Below are 16101 nucleotides of genomic sequence, written 5' to 3' on the forward strand. Positions count from 1 at the left end.
CCCTCATTCTGAAGCTATCTAGGGGCCCACCAAGAGTCATTCATTAGGGCGAACTCTGGTATGGTCTAAAGGGCTCATTGTGAATAACGAAAGACACTCTGATCACTCAGGAAATTCCAAGGGTTTTAGGAACATGGGATAAAAGCCAAATATATAACCTTTATTATGCCACAATGACTCCAGGTCAAGAATTTATTTACATATCAAGATGCAGCACTGAACAACATGGAAAAGATCAAATATTTTATCATATGGTTCAAGCAAAAGAATTCTTCCCTCCTTGAAGACACCCCCCTTCCTATCCCACCTTTCTATCCTACCTTCCTATCCCACCTTCCTATCCCACCCATCCAGGCATTAAGACACACCAACTCGACTGTCTCCGTACCCCTATTTCCATAATAAATAGGCACCCATGTACACTAAACTACTTTCAAGTGGGCTATCTTTCCTCCCCCAAATCTATTCAGTCACATTGTAAGAAATCAAGGGACTAAGAAAATGGACTTGCAAGAAACAATGGAGAAAGAGAGCCCTTAGCCAAGCAGAATTTAATAAATTGACCCAAAGTTGATCTGTATGTTTTATGTAAAGACGCTGCCCTAAACACTGATGGCCAACACTGCCCTCCTGACCTGGACTCGCCTGGAAAGAGAAGAAAACAATGAGAACTTGACCAACAATGGGGCAAAAACTGGAAACACACAACAATCCTCTAAAAATAAATGTTAAGCAATAAAGAATTCAGGAGTCAAGATGATTTGTACAGTTTTAGAGGATATGCTCTAACTTAAGATATACACAAACAGCTGGCTTTTACCATTAATGAACACTTTTTGGTCTTCATACCACCAAGACTATTACTGTTGTTCAGTCGCCCAGTCATGTCCAGCCCTTTGCAACTGCATGGACTGCAGCATGCCAGGCCTCTCTGCTCCTCACCATCTCCCGAAGTTTGCCCAAGTTCATGTCCATTGCATCAGTGATGCCATCCAGCCATCTCACTCTGTGATGCCCTCTTCTCCTTCTGCCCTCTATTTTTCCCAGCATCAGGGACTTTTTCAATAAGTCAGCTGTTCACAACAGATGACTTAAATACTGGAGTTTCAACTTCAGCATCAGTCCTTCCAACAAGTATTCAGGGTTGATTTCCCTTAAGATTGACTGATTTGACTCCCTTGCTGTCCAAAGGACTTTCAGAAGTCTTCTCCAGCACCATAGTTTGAAGGCATCGATTCTTGGTTCAAAGGCACCAAGACTGTACATTGCACCTATTCCATGGTTTTAATTTCCCAGCAAACTTTGAGGACTTGTTTATATCTATATATCAAACACATTATATTAAACCTATACATTATAGAGGTCATATTCATATTACTTACAAAGGACTAGTAATATTCTTTTGAGAATCCAAACTGCTTTGAGATATACTAAAAACACATATATTCATCCTCTCTCCTCCCTCCCCATCTCCCTGCCCACCCCTAACCCTCATCTTTCTCCAGATGAGGAAACAGAACGGCAGTTTCAATGGCCTTGCTGAAATTACTAGGTCCTTGTCTGGTACGCAGGTCTTATTCAGCTCAGCATCTGGGGCTTTTCTATCACAGTGCAATGCCTGAGGGCGCCTTCTAGTCCCCTCCCCTCCACTCCACCCCATCCTCAGCCCCTGACCATCTACACAAAATGCACCTGGTTTCAGGAGCCCCACAGCCTAGCATCATTCTCCCTTCTGCAGTAACTTCTCCTGACCTACCTCCACACCTCTGCACAAACTATGCCTTTTGTTGGGCTGCCATGCCCACATTCCCTTTTAAGGTTTTGCTTAACATGCCAAGTTTTAGGCTCTCAAGGATTCTCCACCCCTCCTATCAGAAGGAAAATCTTCTCTGAGATCCCATGTGGTATTTCGTTCGTAGGTCTCTGATGATTCCAAACACATCCTCCTTTATTCTGTACCGATTTGTATTCAGAGCTTATCTCCTCTGCCATTTCCATCTCAAATTGGTGGAGAACAGAAACCAAGATTGTTGTTCGTTTCATGTACCTACACAGCACCTAACAGTATTTCAAAGAAGGCCCTCATTTTTAAATGAATTGCATGTTTGTATGGAATGTATATACATGTTTTACTTGCAAAGACTATTAAGACACTGACTTGACAATCATGCATGGGGAATGAGTCTTACCTTCAAAACCCAGCTTTCTTGGCTCTGGGTTAAGCAATAGCCCATGCCTCTTTTTTTTGGTTCTGTGTTTTGCTTCAGTAGAGGAGGAGTAGATAGGAAAGAACTGAGGAAGTTGCAGAAGCATTCAGGTCATACAAACATGCAAAGAAAAATGAAGGAATGCCAGTTCATCAGCCATCTGCCACTTTACCAATGCCAGGAAATTCCGGGCTGCCGTTCCTTATAATGTGAATAATTCACATGATTGTGTTGGAGACTTCCAGCTATGAAGAGCTGTTGCAATATTTGGAAATTAGTGTTTCCGAGTTAAACTGTGAGACAGAAAGCCCAGCGAATTCTCCCAGCTTCCCCCCGTTACAGGAATCTCTAAGAACCACATTATGTTGGTTTCTGCACGGGGGAGGAAGGCTTGGCATGTTACTGATACTGAAAAGAATTGTTTGTTTTTAACCCTACCTACCATGTGACATTTTATATACAGATTCTTTTTCCTTTCTTTCTTTTTCTGCTTATTTTTATTGAAGTATAATTGACGTACAGTGTTGTAATCGTTTCAGGTACACAACACAGTGACTAGACATGTCTATGCATTATAAGATGATCACCACAATAAATCTGGTTACCATCTGTCACCATTTAAAGGCATTACCATACTATTAACTACATTCCCTATTATGTATAATATATCCCATGACCTATTTATTATATAACTAGAAGTTTGTATCTCTTAATCCCCTTCATCTATTTCAGCCATCCCCCACCTCCCAACCCCAGGTCCTTTATAAATCTCCAACCTCTCTACTAAAGTTATCTGGCCACTTAAGAAGGGCGTAACTGTCTAACCTGTGTCTTTTCAAGAAACTGAAACTGATTATTAAAAATATCTCCCTCATGCCAGAATTTTATAAAAGTCATTTAGAAATCAAATGACACGTAAACTGAATTAGTCCCTTGAAATATTTACTCTAAAAGTAAACAGACAATCTCCGAAGAATTCTTTGGATAATCGCCCATTTTCCACTAAGAACAAAATCTACATTCAATTAATGAGCCGCCTTAGTTTTCTCTTTAAGTAGATGGACCTACAATGAAAAAGTACGTGATAATAATAATAAACATATATAAGACCTTCCTTTCACCAGTAGTGCTGAGCATGGAGTACATGCAATTTCACATATCAAAAAAGAACATTTGGGATCAATGAACATGTATATAGCTCTGGCTTCCCCTCATCTAGGGAAGCCCTCATAGCTCAGTCAGTAAAGAATCTGTCTGGAATGCAGGAGATCCAGGTTCAATTCCTGGGTTAGGAAGATCCCCTGGAGAAGGAAATGGCAATCCATTCCATGGACAGAGGAGCCTAGCAGGCTACAGTCCATGGGGTCTCAAGAGTTGGACACGACTTAGCGACTAGACCACCACCACCATCCCCTCACCTAGGACTTGAATGAGACATTTCCCTTCTCTTCATCTTGGCTATCCCTCTGTACGTCTGTTTCCTCATCTCTACAAAACAGAGAATACAGCAACCTGCTCCTGATACCGGTTGCAAAAAATAAATCTGATCAAGCAGTCAAATGCTTGTATGCCTTATATGCTCTGTTGTCTACTTAAGACAAAACACAGTGGAAACAACTGCCTATAATTCTATGTCCAATAACATAGAATACTGACTTGGCAATCATGCATGGGAAATGAGCTTTACCTTCAAAAGATGTATTAATGGACTCAAGGTATATATTTGGGCTTCCCTTGTGGCTCAGCTTGTAAAGAATCAGCCTCCAATGCCAGAGACCTGGGTTTGATCCCTGGGATGGGAAGATCCCTTGGAGAAGGGAAAGGCTACCAACTGCAGTATTCTGGCCTGGAGAATTCCATGGACTGTATAGTCCATGGGGTCACAGAGTCGGACACGACTGAGTGACTTTCACTTTCACTTCAAAATATGTATTCACAGACTCAAGGCATATATTCACAGAAGGAGATATTCATGGTAAGAATACATAGGAAAGCTTTCCTGGCAGTGTTATCCACAGTTTCAGCCTCAAGGAAGGAGAGGAAAACAGGATGACTACCCCAAGAAGAGGGGAGGGATTTCCAGGTTAAGATTCTTAGGCAGCATCATCCAGGGAGGAGGTAGATATGCAAATTCTCCAGTCCCTTCTGGGACCTACAGACACTGGGGGAGGGGGAGAGTGGCTATCTGTGTTGTGACTAGTCCTATAGTTCATTCTGATGGCCCTCACCCCTCCCTTCCATGACCACCTGTCCTCTTCATCTGATTAATGCCAACACGTTCACAAGTATAGGTTTAAACTTCATTTCCTCCAGTACTTGCTCAACCAGTACTCCACTCTCGTCCACCCCCAGCCCCAGGTCAGGCACTCTGGCCCTGTGCCACACTTTCCTTATCGAGGTAGTAATGATACTTTATCATGATGGCTTGTTTAATTGTCCTCCTGATAACCTGTGCTGGCTCCATAAAGGCACAGACTGTGTCTGTTTTGTTCTCATCCCTTCAACCTAGCGCCTCGCACACCAGTAAGGCACTTGGCTAGCATTTTCAGAATGAATAAGTAATTTAAAGAATTAACCTGCAGGATTTCCCTGGTGGTCCAGTGGCTGAGACTCCATGCTCCCAATGCAGAGGGGCTTGGAGTTCAACCTCTGATTGGGGAACTAGATCGCACACGCCAAGACTAAGAGTTCACGTAAAGCAACTAAAGATCCCGCACGCCAGGACTAAGACCCAGTGCAGCCAAATAAATACATAAATATTTAGTGAACCTGTGAAAGGTATAAAGGAAAGGTATAAAGTATTATAAACTTGACAATATGATATGAAATTAACAGATGCATATAAAGGACCAGTTAGGTAAAGTAAACTTCATGCATGGATTTGGGTTTTGAAAATCTTTGCATTGAAAAATTTTCACTAACACTTTCAAATATATCAATCTCCCATCATATTCGCCTGATAAGGCAGTACTTGCTTACTTTTGTATTGTCATTCTTTTTTCTCCAAGACCAGAGTCTTCATCTTAGACTTTGGGAGCAATATAGCCCATAAAACAGTACTGAGATCAAACGATGCTGGATGGGCCAGGGGTAGCAGGCAGTGTCTCTTAAGTCTCCTGCATTGCCATCAGTGCCACCTGGGAAGCCCCAATAGACAAGCAGACCTGGGATCTGAACTTGTGTAGCTCTGCTCCAAAATCCAGGCTTTTACCCAATACAGGTGGCTCTAATGGTGAAGAATCTGCCTGCCAATGCAGGAGACATGAGATGCTGGTTTTATCCCTCAGTCAGGAAGATGCCCAGGAGGAGGGCATGGCAACCCACCTCTAGTACTCTTGCCTGGAGAATCCCCATGGACAGATGAGCCTGGTGGGCTACAGTTTATAAAGGTTGCAAAGAATAGGACATGACTGAAGTGATTTAGCACGCACACACACAGCCCATAAAAACGGACAGATAAAACTGTCTTTCCAATCTAGGAGGAGAGAGAAGAAACTTACAGCTAAGATAGGTGGGTGACTTTGAAAAGCCTAAGTCTACGCTTTATTATAAAGAAAAAGCCTCGGGCTGAGTCAGAACACCTGGATTTCTCAGCTCAGACTTCCTTCCTTCCTGCATTCATTCAAAGGTTTTTAAGCCTCTGCTCTGTTCCAGGTCCTACACTTGGATCTGAGCCTTGGACAGTGACCAGCACACACATACACACTCACACACACACACACACACTCCCTCACCAGAACTAATGTTCTGCTCCTCCACCACGGACTATGGCCATTCTGACTCACATAGACTCCTGAACCTGAAGGTCCCCCATCAGCAAAGGGAGGGTTTAATTAAGATGACCACGGCGTCCCCTCTGACACTAACATGACATGATTAAAACAACACAATTACTCTCAGAAGTCAGTTAGCCAAAGTCATGCTTCTCAGGGCCTGCTCACCCACCCCAAAGCCAGAGAGCCGAGAAACCAGACCCTGGAGCATGAGGGCAAAGGGCAAGAGGAAAACTTGCCAGAAGCAGCAAAGTGGGGTCCATGCAGTGGAGAAGCAGCTTTAACTCAATGAGAAGAGTTCAAGACAGACTGCAGGATTTGCTTGAGACCTGGGTAAGCCAACTTGGTGTCATCTGCTGAACAAGGTTTGAGGAGACGATCAGCTCTAACGCTGCAGGGCTGTAGCTCATTTGTCCCAGTATGAGATAGTAGGATAGCATCATCGAGTCAATGGACATAAGTCTGAGCAAGCTCTGGAAGATGGTGAAGGACAGGGAAGCCCGGCAAGCTGCAGTCAGTCCATGGGGTCACAAACAGTCAGACACAACTAAGTGACTGAACAACAACCAAGCAACTAACTCAGTCCCTCCACTACCCGAAGCAAGTGTCCTCCCTAACAGGTTCACAGGCACAAGGCTGCACCCCCACCCTGCCCCCAGCAGAAACCAATTCCAAGTCCATGTTGTCATCTGTGCTTCGGACCAACTGACTATACACCCCCTCATTGAGTATGGTTTAAGTTATAGAGTGGCTCAGGGAAACATTTGACTTTGCAGATCACCAGTTTATTATAAAAGGATATAACCCAGGAACAGACAGACGGGAGAGATGCACAGGACGGGAAAAGAGTGGGGTTTCCACTCACCACACATTTCAGGCTCTCATCAACCCAGAAGCTCACCATCTTGTTATTCAAATTTTTAAAGCACTTAATCTGTGATCTTCCCCCTGGCTCTTCCCCTTCTCAGAGGCGGCTGGGCAAGGCTGAAAGTTTCAGCTCTATCCCCACCCTCTTTCAGGCGACCAGCCCATCCTGAGGCTATCCAGGGGCACCACCCTAAGTCATCACCAGATTAGTATTCACTCAAAGGGGGCTTCTCACAGAAAAAGATCCTAAATATTTAGGAAATGTCAGGGGTTTGAGCAACTCTGTCCCAAGAACTGAGGACAGAGACTAAATATATTTATTATACATATATTACATTTCCCTTGTGGCTCAGATGATAAAGAATCTGCCTGCAATGCAGGAGACCTGGGTTTGATCCTTGGGTTGAGAAGATTCGCTGGAGAAGGAAATGAGAACCCAGTTCCCAGAATACTGGGAATGGGAACTCCAGTATTCTTGCCTGGAGAATCCCATGGACAGGGGACACTGGCAAGCTACAGTCCATGGAACTGCAGAGTCTGACATAACTGAGAGACTAACACTTTCACTTTCTTTTCATATGTATATTATACATTATATATTATTGTTTATGTTACATATATTTCTAATTATATTCTACTTCAACATAACATTCACTACTGAACAATGAGAAGATGAACAATGAGCAGTTATACTCGGGATCCTCAAAAAGGATGTCACTAGGACAATTACACCAATCCTAGGGGAAGACTGTCAAAAACAAGATCCACTGGCTAGACAAAAATCAGTTGGTGAATCTTTCAAAATTCTCCCAAAAGAAACGGCTATGTTTTACCCTTATCAAGATGAACAGTTTCTTCCTTTTTTCTTTCTCTCCTACCGTGCCTAATTTTGGTAGATTAGGCTAAGCCCTGCACATCCCTTGCACCCCGAGAGAGCGCTCTGCCGAGTTCACTGGTCCCTACTCCTCCTCCCCTGGGGCACTGGCTCTGCCCACCTTGCCTCCTCAGCTCCCACCCAGGACACCCCAGACTCAGCAGCTGGGCTCTGAGCAAGATGAGTCAGAGCAATAACAGAGGACCTGAAAGGAAAATTCTGGAGCAGGTAGCAACTTTCGTCCCATCTGAGAGCTGTGACAGGGAGTCTTTGGTTAAGGACACAGAAATATACTTTTGTAGCACCTGCTGCATGTCAAACACTGAGCCATGCACTCTTGTTTTTATCTCATGTAATCATCATAACAATCCCAGTGAAGCAACTCTGCCGTATTTTCTCCACAACACAGACGAGGGAAGTGGTTCAAAGGTTTTTGACTCTCTGTACAACAGGCATTTTCTCTGTGGTTGGAATGCAGTTATACACAGGGATGTGCACACAAAATGGGATGGAGGAGGGAGCTGGGAAGAGCTGGCAGCTGTTTGAGATGAAAAAGACAAGAAGGCAGGAAGCTTGGGGCACTGCACAGTTGGGTAGAAAAACCCTGAGTTCAAGAAGTTTGGCACAAGGATCTTCAGGGTGAGATGACTGGGCACAGGAACTCAGTTTGCCTGGGGTATCCAGCACCCTCTATCATCCCTCCCTCCTCAAAGAGGCCCTTGGGAGGACTCTGGGTTTTTTTCTCCCTTACAAAGAAAGCTGTGTCAGTAACTGGCAGAGGAACGCAGAGTTTCCATTATAATGTGTATCCTATTATGTCCCACTCCTAAACCCACCTAAAATACTCGAATGCTCAGCTTTACCCAAGCTATCTTTACTTTATTAGATTCCATGCTAAAATACCCAAGCAGTGCTCCTTTTCACAAAGTGCCACGCGTCGGAGGAGTTCTTTTTCTCCATAAGGTATTTTACTACTGTGAGCAGTTTTACATTTGACTGCCCAAAAACAAGAAATAGATGAGTTGTGGAAGAGGAAATGCAGGACCATAATCCCTTATCTGAAAACCTGGAGGTCAGATGTACCTGGGAATTCAGGCTGCAATCCTCAAAAGGTAACACACGCATTTAGCACACATTTTGTAACACTTAGAAATCAAATTCACTAATATCACTGCAGCCAAAACTTAGCAATATTCAAACTAAGTGAGATAAATAGACACTGTAGAATCCCACACTGGTTCAGGTTAGGTATTACCCACCAAGAGGGTATGCAAAAAACCTCAAAAATCTTTCTGTTTTCAGATTTTGGAATTGTCCATGAAGAATTACAGACATGTGCAATCAGTTCAAATACTAGAAAAAAACAGGCAACCTACCCATAATCAAAGACATACCAATTTAAACAAGCAAGGTTCCAATTTTTGCCTCGTGTGTGTTAGTCGATCAGTCATGTTCAACTCTTTGTGACCCCACAGACTGTAGCCGCCCGGCCCCTCCAGGAAGAATACTGGAGTGGATTGCCATTCCCTTCTCCAGAGAATCTTCCCAACCCAGGTACAGAACCCTGGTTTCCCGCATTGCAGGCAGATTCTTTACCGTTTGAGCTTCAGGGAAGTCCTACAGGAATTTTTGCCTTATAAGTTAGCAAATATGTTTTGCAGAGAAAATACCAACACTGTCAAAAGTGAGTCCTTTGACCAATGCTGTGAGACTGTAAAATGGGACACCCTTTAGTCACTAAGGTTGGTGTCCCCAGTGGCCTCAAACATAAATACCTTTGACCCCCAACAGTGCCTTTTCAGGAACCCATTTTCTCTGGAAGTCATTGATATCTAGACAAAGCTTTATGCATAGGTATTCACCTAAACAATGAGCTTTAAAACTCACTTTAAAATAATCAGCAAAAACTAAAATGGAAGCCCAGTGAGGTAAAATATAGAGAATCCATACAATGGAATATTACGCAGCCACTTTTTGAGTGTATAGAGAAATGGAGAAACCTGCAAGTATAACATTAGGTAAAAAACACAGGGTAAAAAAGTATATTTGCATTAAGATCTCCTCCAAGTGGAAAATACATATAGAAGACCAGGCTGACAGGGGTAAGTGCCTTGGGATAATGAGATCAAAGGTGATTCTCTCCCTTCTTCTCCAAACTTTAAATCTTTGGGGGAATTCTCCAGAAATATCAAGAGCACTGTGTTTTAGCTGAAGGGAAACAGGGAAAAAAAGGCCTGGCTACTTAACTCCCAGGCAGCGGCAACAAATTCGTGAATCTGAGGTGTCACTCCAGACTTTCATATGTTTATAAGGAACCTATGATTGCAAACCATCACCACCTCCAGAATGAAAACATGTGTGGTCTACATTTATTAGACAATTTGACTGACACTGTAAGTCTAGTCTAAGGGGCACTGTGGGTAAGAAATACAGGGGAAAAAAGATACACAAGATAAAAGCTATATACCACTTTGCCATTTGCCAACACCTTTCAGAGGCAATAGCTCATTTGTTCCTCACTAGCAGCCAGTAAGGCAGGCAAAGACAGGAGTTGGCACATACCCATTTTACAGGCAAGAATATAGAGGCAGAGAGAATCACATTCCAGAAAGTGCAGGCACACTTTAAGTCCGGGTTATGACTTAGAGGTTGGTACTCTTTCCACTCTATCACGTCTTTACAGTATTAATGACTTTTTATAAATATCTTTGGGGCTTCACAGGTGGTACAGTGGTAAAGAATTTGCCGGCCAGTGCAGAAGATATAAGAGAATCAGGTTCGATCCCTGGGTTGGGAAGATCCCCTGGAGAAGGAAATGGCAACCCACTCCACTATTCTTGCCTGGAAAATTCAATGGACACTGGAGCCTGACAGGCTATAGGTCATGGAGTCACAGAAGAGTTGAACACAACCTAGGGACTAAACAACAGCAACAATGTGTAAAAGAAAAACCTATTTCTCTAAATATCTTAGAATAAAAAGAAATTCCTCACTAGAGGGCAAAACAAAATGATCTGGTAATAAAAGTCCTCAGAATTGAACAGATGTGAGTCAAGGTCAAAATCCAACATACATACTCAAGTGACTTGTTCAAGTTAACTTCTCAGGATTCAATTTCCTCATCTATACATAGAGGAATAAAATTATACAGCTAACAGGATGCTGTAAGAATTAAATGATCTTAGTACTTAGACCAGAACCTGCCACAAAACAGGTAAAATAAATACTGCATTCCTTCCTCCAAAAAAGAGTAAAGTGCCTACAGGGTACTAACTGCAAATTCCAATTTTAGTCCTGTTAGCCACACCAGATTTACTAATACCAAATCTTTAGAATTACTGAAGTAACTACCCTACAATTCTCAGAAACCACTCAACATAATAGTTTTAACCAGTGACAGTTTCAATCATTTTTTATCAATTTTTAAACAACTTCTCTTCTGTCCCAATATGTAATTGAACTTCAACATCAGAGACAAACAATTCTTTAAAAAGTAACAACAAAACTTTTTCCTCCATCACCTGGGTCTTTAATCTCTCTTGTTCAAACTCAACTACTCAAACTCCCAAATAGCAATGGTTGTTTAATTTACTTTGGGGGGATATGCGGGGAAGATGGGAAATGGCAGGCACATCTCGAATTTTTCATTTCCTCTTTCAATACAATTTGGGCTGGAAAGCCCAAGCCCCAAAGGGTTGCTTTCTCAAAACATCCTGCCCACTGACTATGAATAACATAGATACACAGCCAAGCAGCTACCTGGCTAAAGGACAACCTGGAATTTAATGAAGTTTATCGTGAGCATCTAAATGAGGAGTCAGGAGGCTGGATGGAAGCCCACAGAGCCCCAGGAGAGAGCACCTCTTATTCACCAGTCCCTGGTCCTTTTCAGTCCACTCCTTACTCAAAGGCTATGTCCATTGTCTGCAGAGAAACTAAGCCCTAAGTAACCAGAGAACTTAAAGACATAAATAAGCCAAGTGTGGAAAACCATCCCTTCTGGTGCAGTGGTATACAGTTTCAAATGCTGCTACTAAGACAGAAGCTTAAAGAGGTTCTACTAGGCAGGAAGTCAAAGAGACATTGCCACTACCCATCGTTCACTTACCTGTCCTTATTTTCTCTGCTTCCCAAAGTCTGATAACCCCACACTTAACAATACTATGATGTCCTAAACTCCCTATCCTAGAACCCCAACAAGACACCGAAGTTGATTTCTGTTCTATTTTTTCTCTGCGGAGCAGTGAGGTATAGGGGAAAGAGAATGAACTTTGGAATCAAGCAAGCTGGGTTATCAAAGATAAAGATACATGTAGACACACACACACACACACCTCCTAATGGTTCTGCCTCTCTGACTGAACGCTGAATGATACACTACATATGGGATCTTGGACTAATTTTTTAACCTCTCTGGGCCTCAGATGCTGTACTGGAAATAAGAACTTCATAGAATTATGAGAAATAACTATAAAAATGAATATAAAGTGCCCAGCTCAAAGCTTGACAAATAACAGTTACTCAACGTTTCTCCCAACTTTCTCCCTACTTCCCTAAACTAAGCCTACAAAAGTTAACACTGTCTTAGATTCCATGGGCACCAGATGTTAGCTGCTCAGGGCATCTTTTCTTCATGAAACAGGTCTCAAGTCACACTGGCACATCTGTACTCTGGACCGTTTCCTTTTAGATACCTCCTTCTTCTCAAGCATTATACTGTGTAATTAAGAGCTTTCATCATCACATTCCAGTTTGGAAAGCTGCTGCTGCTCAAAGATCTATCAAAATACATACTCACACTATGGAAGGATTTCTCCCGCTATGACTGATTACATGCATCATGTGCTGAATTTTTAACAACTTCCCTCCCAGGTTAAGCTCTTCAAATTCTGGAGCAACTGATTCTAGCCCTGTAAGTACCGTCTACAACCTGAGGTCCAATTTGAACCTGATGATTCCCCTATCTGGGCTTCCCTGGTGGCTCAGACGTAAAGAATCCACCCGTAGTACACGAGACCTGGGTTCGATCCCTGGGTCTGAGAAGATCCCCTGGAGAAGGGAATGGCTATCCACTTCAGTATTCTTGCCTGGAAAATTCCATGGACAGAGGAGCCTGGCGGGCTACAGTCCATGAGGTTCCAAAGAGTCAGACACAACTCAGAGACTAACTTTTTCACTTTCATGCCCCTACCTGTCTCACTAATGGTATGCAGAGTGAAACCCAAAATCTCTTATCCAATAATACATGTCACTAGTGGCCATTTCCTCAGGATGGTTGGCTGAAGGAAATACAGATCTGCTAATAAAGACTCAAGAGACATACCGTTCTGTTCCCTTCCTAAGGTATTCTGGTTTCTATGAAAGAGTGAAGACCAGGGAGATAAGCCAGTTTAAAAGCTGCAAGCAAGCAGAGTCTTCTCAGGAGAGAAGAGCAGTATGTATGTTTTTAGGGAGGAGATAGTAATGGTTGGAAGGCTTCCAGTTACTTGCTTATTATTTGGACCTGAAGAGGAGCTACTCAAGCTTGGAAGGGTTTGCTGACCTAAGATTCCAGGCTGTAGTAACCCCAACTGGCCAAGAAGGTATAGATTTATTATTTTAACTACTGCTGTGAGGTGGCAATTAAGAGGGGACAAATGGTAAGGAATCCCTAGCGTCTATAGTTATAAAAACAAGAGTGTGAAAAAGGACTTCCGTGAAAGTTACACCTCGTCTTAGATTTCAATTAAAAACTCCTGTTCCATGTTCATCACTGGAGACAGTATTTTATCATCTCTGCTGATGGCTTCCTGCTCTGACCACAGAAGGTTCCTCTTGTGGTGACAGGAATCAACTCAAAGAAGAAGGAAAGGTAAGTTTACAAACTCGCCTTCCCTTTTTCCAAGACTGATGCTAAAATAAAACTTGGAAAGAAAGTGGAACTCGTCAAGGCTTTAATATTTAAATTTAAAAAAAAAAAGGGGGGGGGGGAGCGGAGAGGAAGCCGGCGACGACAGCGCACCCGGTCGCCGGTGTCACAATCTTCCGCTCGCGGGCCCTTTGAGGACAAGGGCAGGAAAGGGGTCCGCAGGGCTCTGGGTCGCTGTACCCAGGCGGAAGCGCTCCCCAGGAAGGCAAGAGCCGCCCGGGTCCCTACACGCCAGACAGCTCAGAGGTGGGGGCGGGGGGACTGGTAACAGGTTCTCTCAGCAGCAGAGAAGAGAGAAGGCGGGAGCCGAGCGGGCGGGAAGGAAGGGCCGGGAGCCATCGCCACGCGCCGCGCCCGACCCGGGCCACCCCCGGGACAGCCAGATGCTCAGCGCCAGGATCCCGCGGCTGTGCCAAGACCAGGGGAGCTGGGCTCAGCGGGGGCGGCAGTCCGGATCCCTCGCGCTCTCCTGCGCGCCCCAGCCGCGACAGGGCACTCACCCGAGCGGACTAGTGGCGAACTCACGGCTCCTCCCACGAAGACAGCAGCGGCGAGCACGGCGGACCCCGGGAGTCCCCGCGGAGCCATCGCTCTGTCCCTTCGCCCTCCTCCCCCGGGGCGCCACGTCCCGGGCTCCGGCAGTGAGTGCAGCTCTGGGGACCGCAGGCGGACAGGGTTAGTCTTGGCAGGGTTCAGCCCCCGCGCTGAGCAGCCCGCCCGCCAGGGCTCCTCCCTCAGGCCCCACCCACCTCAGCCCAGCCCCGCCCCGCCTCTCCCAGCCTAGCCCCAGGCTCCGACTGCACCAGCAGGAGGCACATCCAGTGACCCCGCCCCCGAACCCGCCTACCTCGGCCTGGTCCAGCCTCTCCCCTTCGCCTCCTCTTCCTCTTCAAGCAGGTCTGCAGCTCCCGCTGCCCGGATTAGTCCATGGCCCCGCCCACAGAGCGAGCCCCACCCTCCTGTCCGCGCCCGCGTTCTCCCTTTCCCAGAAGCGGTGGACAGCCGCTGCCCATTTAGTGCGAGAGCCTGGGGTCGGGGCAGGGTCGCCGGGGCTTGTCCTCCCGGACGCCGAGACTAGACGGGCGTGGGAAGAGAAAAAGACACAACAGGTCTGGAAGCTCTGTATGTGCAGACATGGACAGCGCTGGAATGGGCAGGATCTCTTTTTCTCTGCTGGCATCTCTATTCAGGTGGCATTCCCCTCGGTGACTGGTCTGGAGAGGGGCCCTTCACGGGATGTCAAGTTCCAACGTTTGAAAATGAGGAAAGTCAAATCATTTAAATTTCTTCCTATCTCCACTTCCATTTAAGCTGCTCCTGTTAGGGAGAAAAACCTCTACGTATCTCCAGAAACAAATTGCCTTTGTTTTTAAATCGTGTGCCCACATTGCACCTTGCCAATACTTCTACGAAGTAACTCTTCGAGTGCTTAGTCACTTATTATCTCTTTGTATCGTCACGCCAGCTCTGTGAAGTAAGTAGTACCCTTATTTCACAGGCTAGGAAGTAAACCGACGATGACCAGGACAGCGTAATAAATTCAGATTAACTTGTCTTCATTGTGTTTGCTGTGCCCTCCCCGCCTGGCTCAAGGACTGCACGCACACTACGCGTGAGGTCAGAAGTGGAATTATCATCCCAAGGAGCCGCTGATCTCAGAGCCTTTCTCTGAGTAGTTCCCTCTTTGCATGCGTCCTCATGGACTGCAACCCACCAGGTTCCTCTGTCCATGGAATTATCTAGGCGAGAATACTGGAGTGGGTTGCGATTTCCTCCTCCAGGGGATTCTCCCAACCCAGGGATCAACCTGTTGTCTCCTGTGCTCCTACATGGGCAGGCAGATTCTTTACCACTGGACCCCCTGGGAAGCCAGTTCCCTATTTACTGCTCTTTGGAGACTCCTTCTGAAACAAAGTGGTCAGGTCTTGAACAAATGTTCAAGAACAACACAGGAGAATGAGGTGGGCACTGGAAGTTTTCACAGAACAGGCTCTTGCGTGACCTGTCAGTCTTGGATTTTCAAAGGAGGACTCTTTAGTCTCTTCACTGAGTCTTCTACACAGTCTACTAGACTCTTGCAAACATTTGCACTGATGTGGGAATTCCCAGTGAAAGCAGTTTAGGCCGCTACCGATGGCTGCAGCTGAGGGATGGCCCTTTGAAGACAAAGGGGGGTATGCGTGTCCTTTGCGCTGCTGTCCACACATCCTGCAGTCTGGCAGGTGAAGCAATTTATTCCAGCACAAATACAGAGTAACTGCAGGAGAAAGAGGCCCATGTGGGTTTCTAATTTAAAAGAAGAAGAAGAAGGAGTCCTGGGCCTAAAAATTAAACTATAGATTATAAGTTGTAGCCAGAACCAGTTACATAATTTGCAGAGTCTCATGTAAAATGAAAACCTTTTTTCAAAATTAAGAATTTCAAGATAGCCATAGTCTGGTATGGAGCCGCTCTAAGCTTGAGGCCCTGTGT

General features: G+C 44.9%; 1 protein-coding gene across 1 annotated transcript in view; it reads right to left on the minus strand.

Moving 5' to 3' along the window:
• The window catches only part of RELL1 (RELT like 1), an 80278-nt gene extending 65925 nt beyond the window's left edge, over positions 1-14353 (minus strand). The window contains exon 1 of the mRNA XM_070791276.1: positions 14130-14353. Coding sequence (XP_070647377.1) covers positions 14130-14217 — 88 coding nt within the window. The 5' untranslated portion in view covers positions 14218-14353. The remainder of the gene's footprint in view (positions 1-14129) is intronic.
• Positions 14354-16101: the final 1748 nt, after the last annotated feature.

This window comes from Bos indicus, chromosome 6 (genome assembly GCF_029378745.1).
Source record: "Bos indicus isolate NIAB-ARS_2022 breed Sahiwal x Tharparkar chromosome 6, NIAB-ARS_B.indTharparkar_mat_pri_1.0, whole genome shotgun sequence".
NCBI lineage: Eukaryota > Metazoa > Chordata > Mammalia > Artiodactyla > Bovidae > Bos > Bos indicus.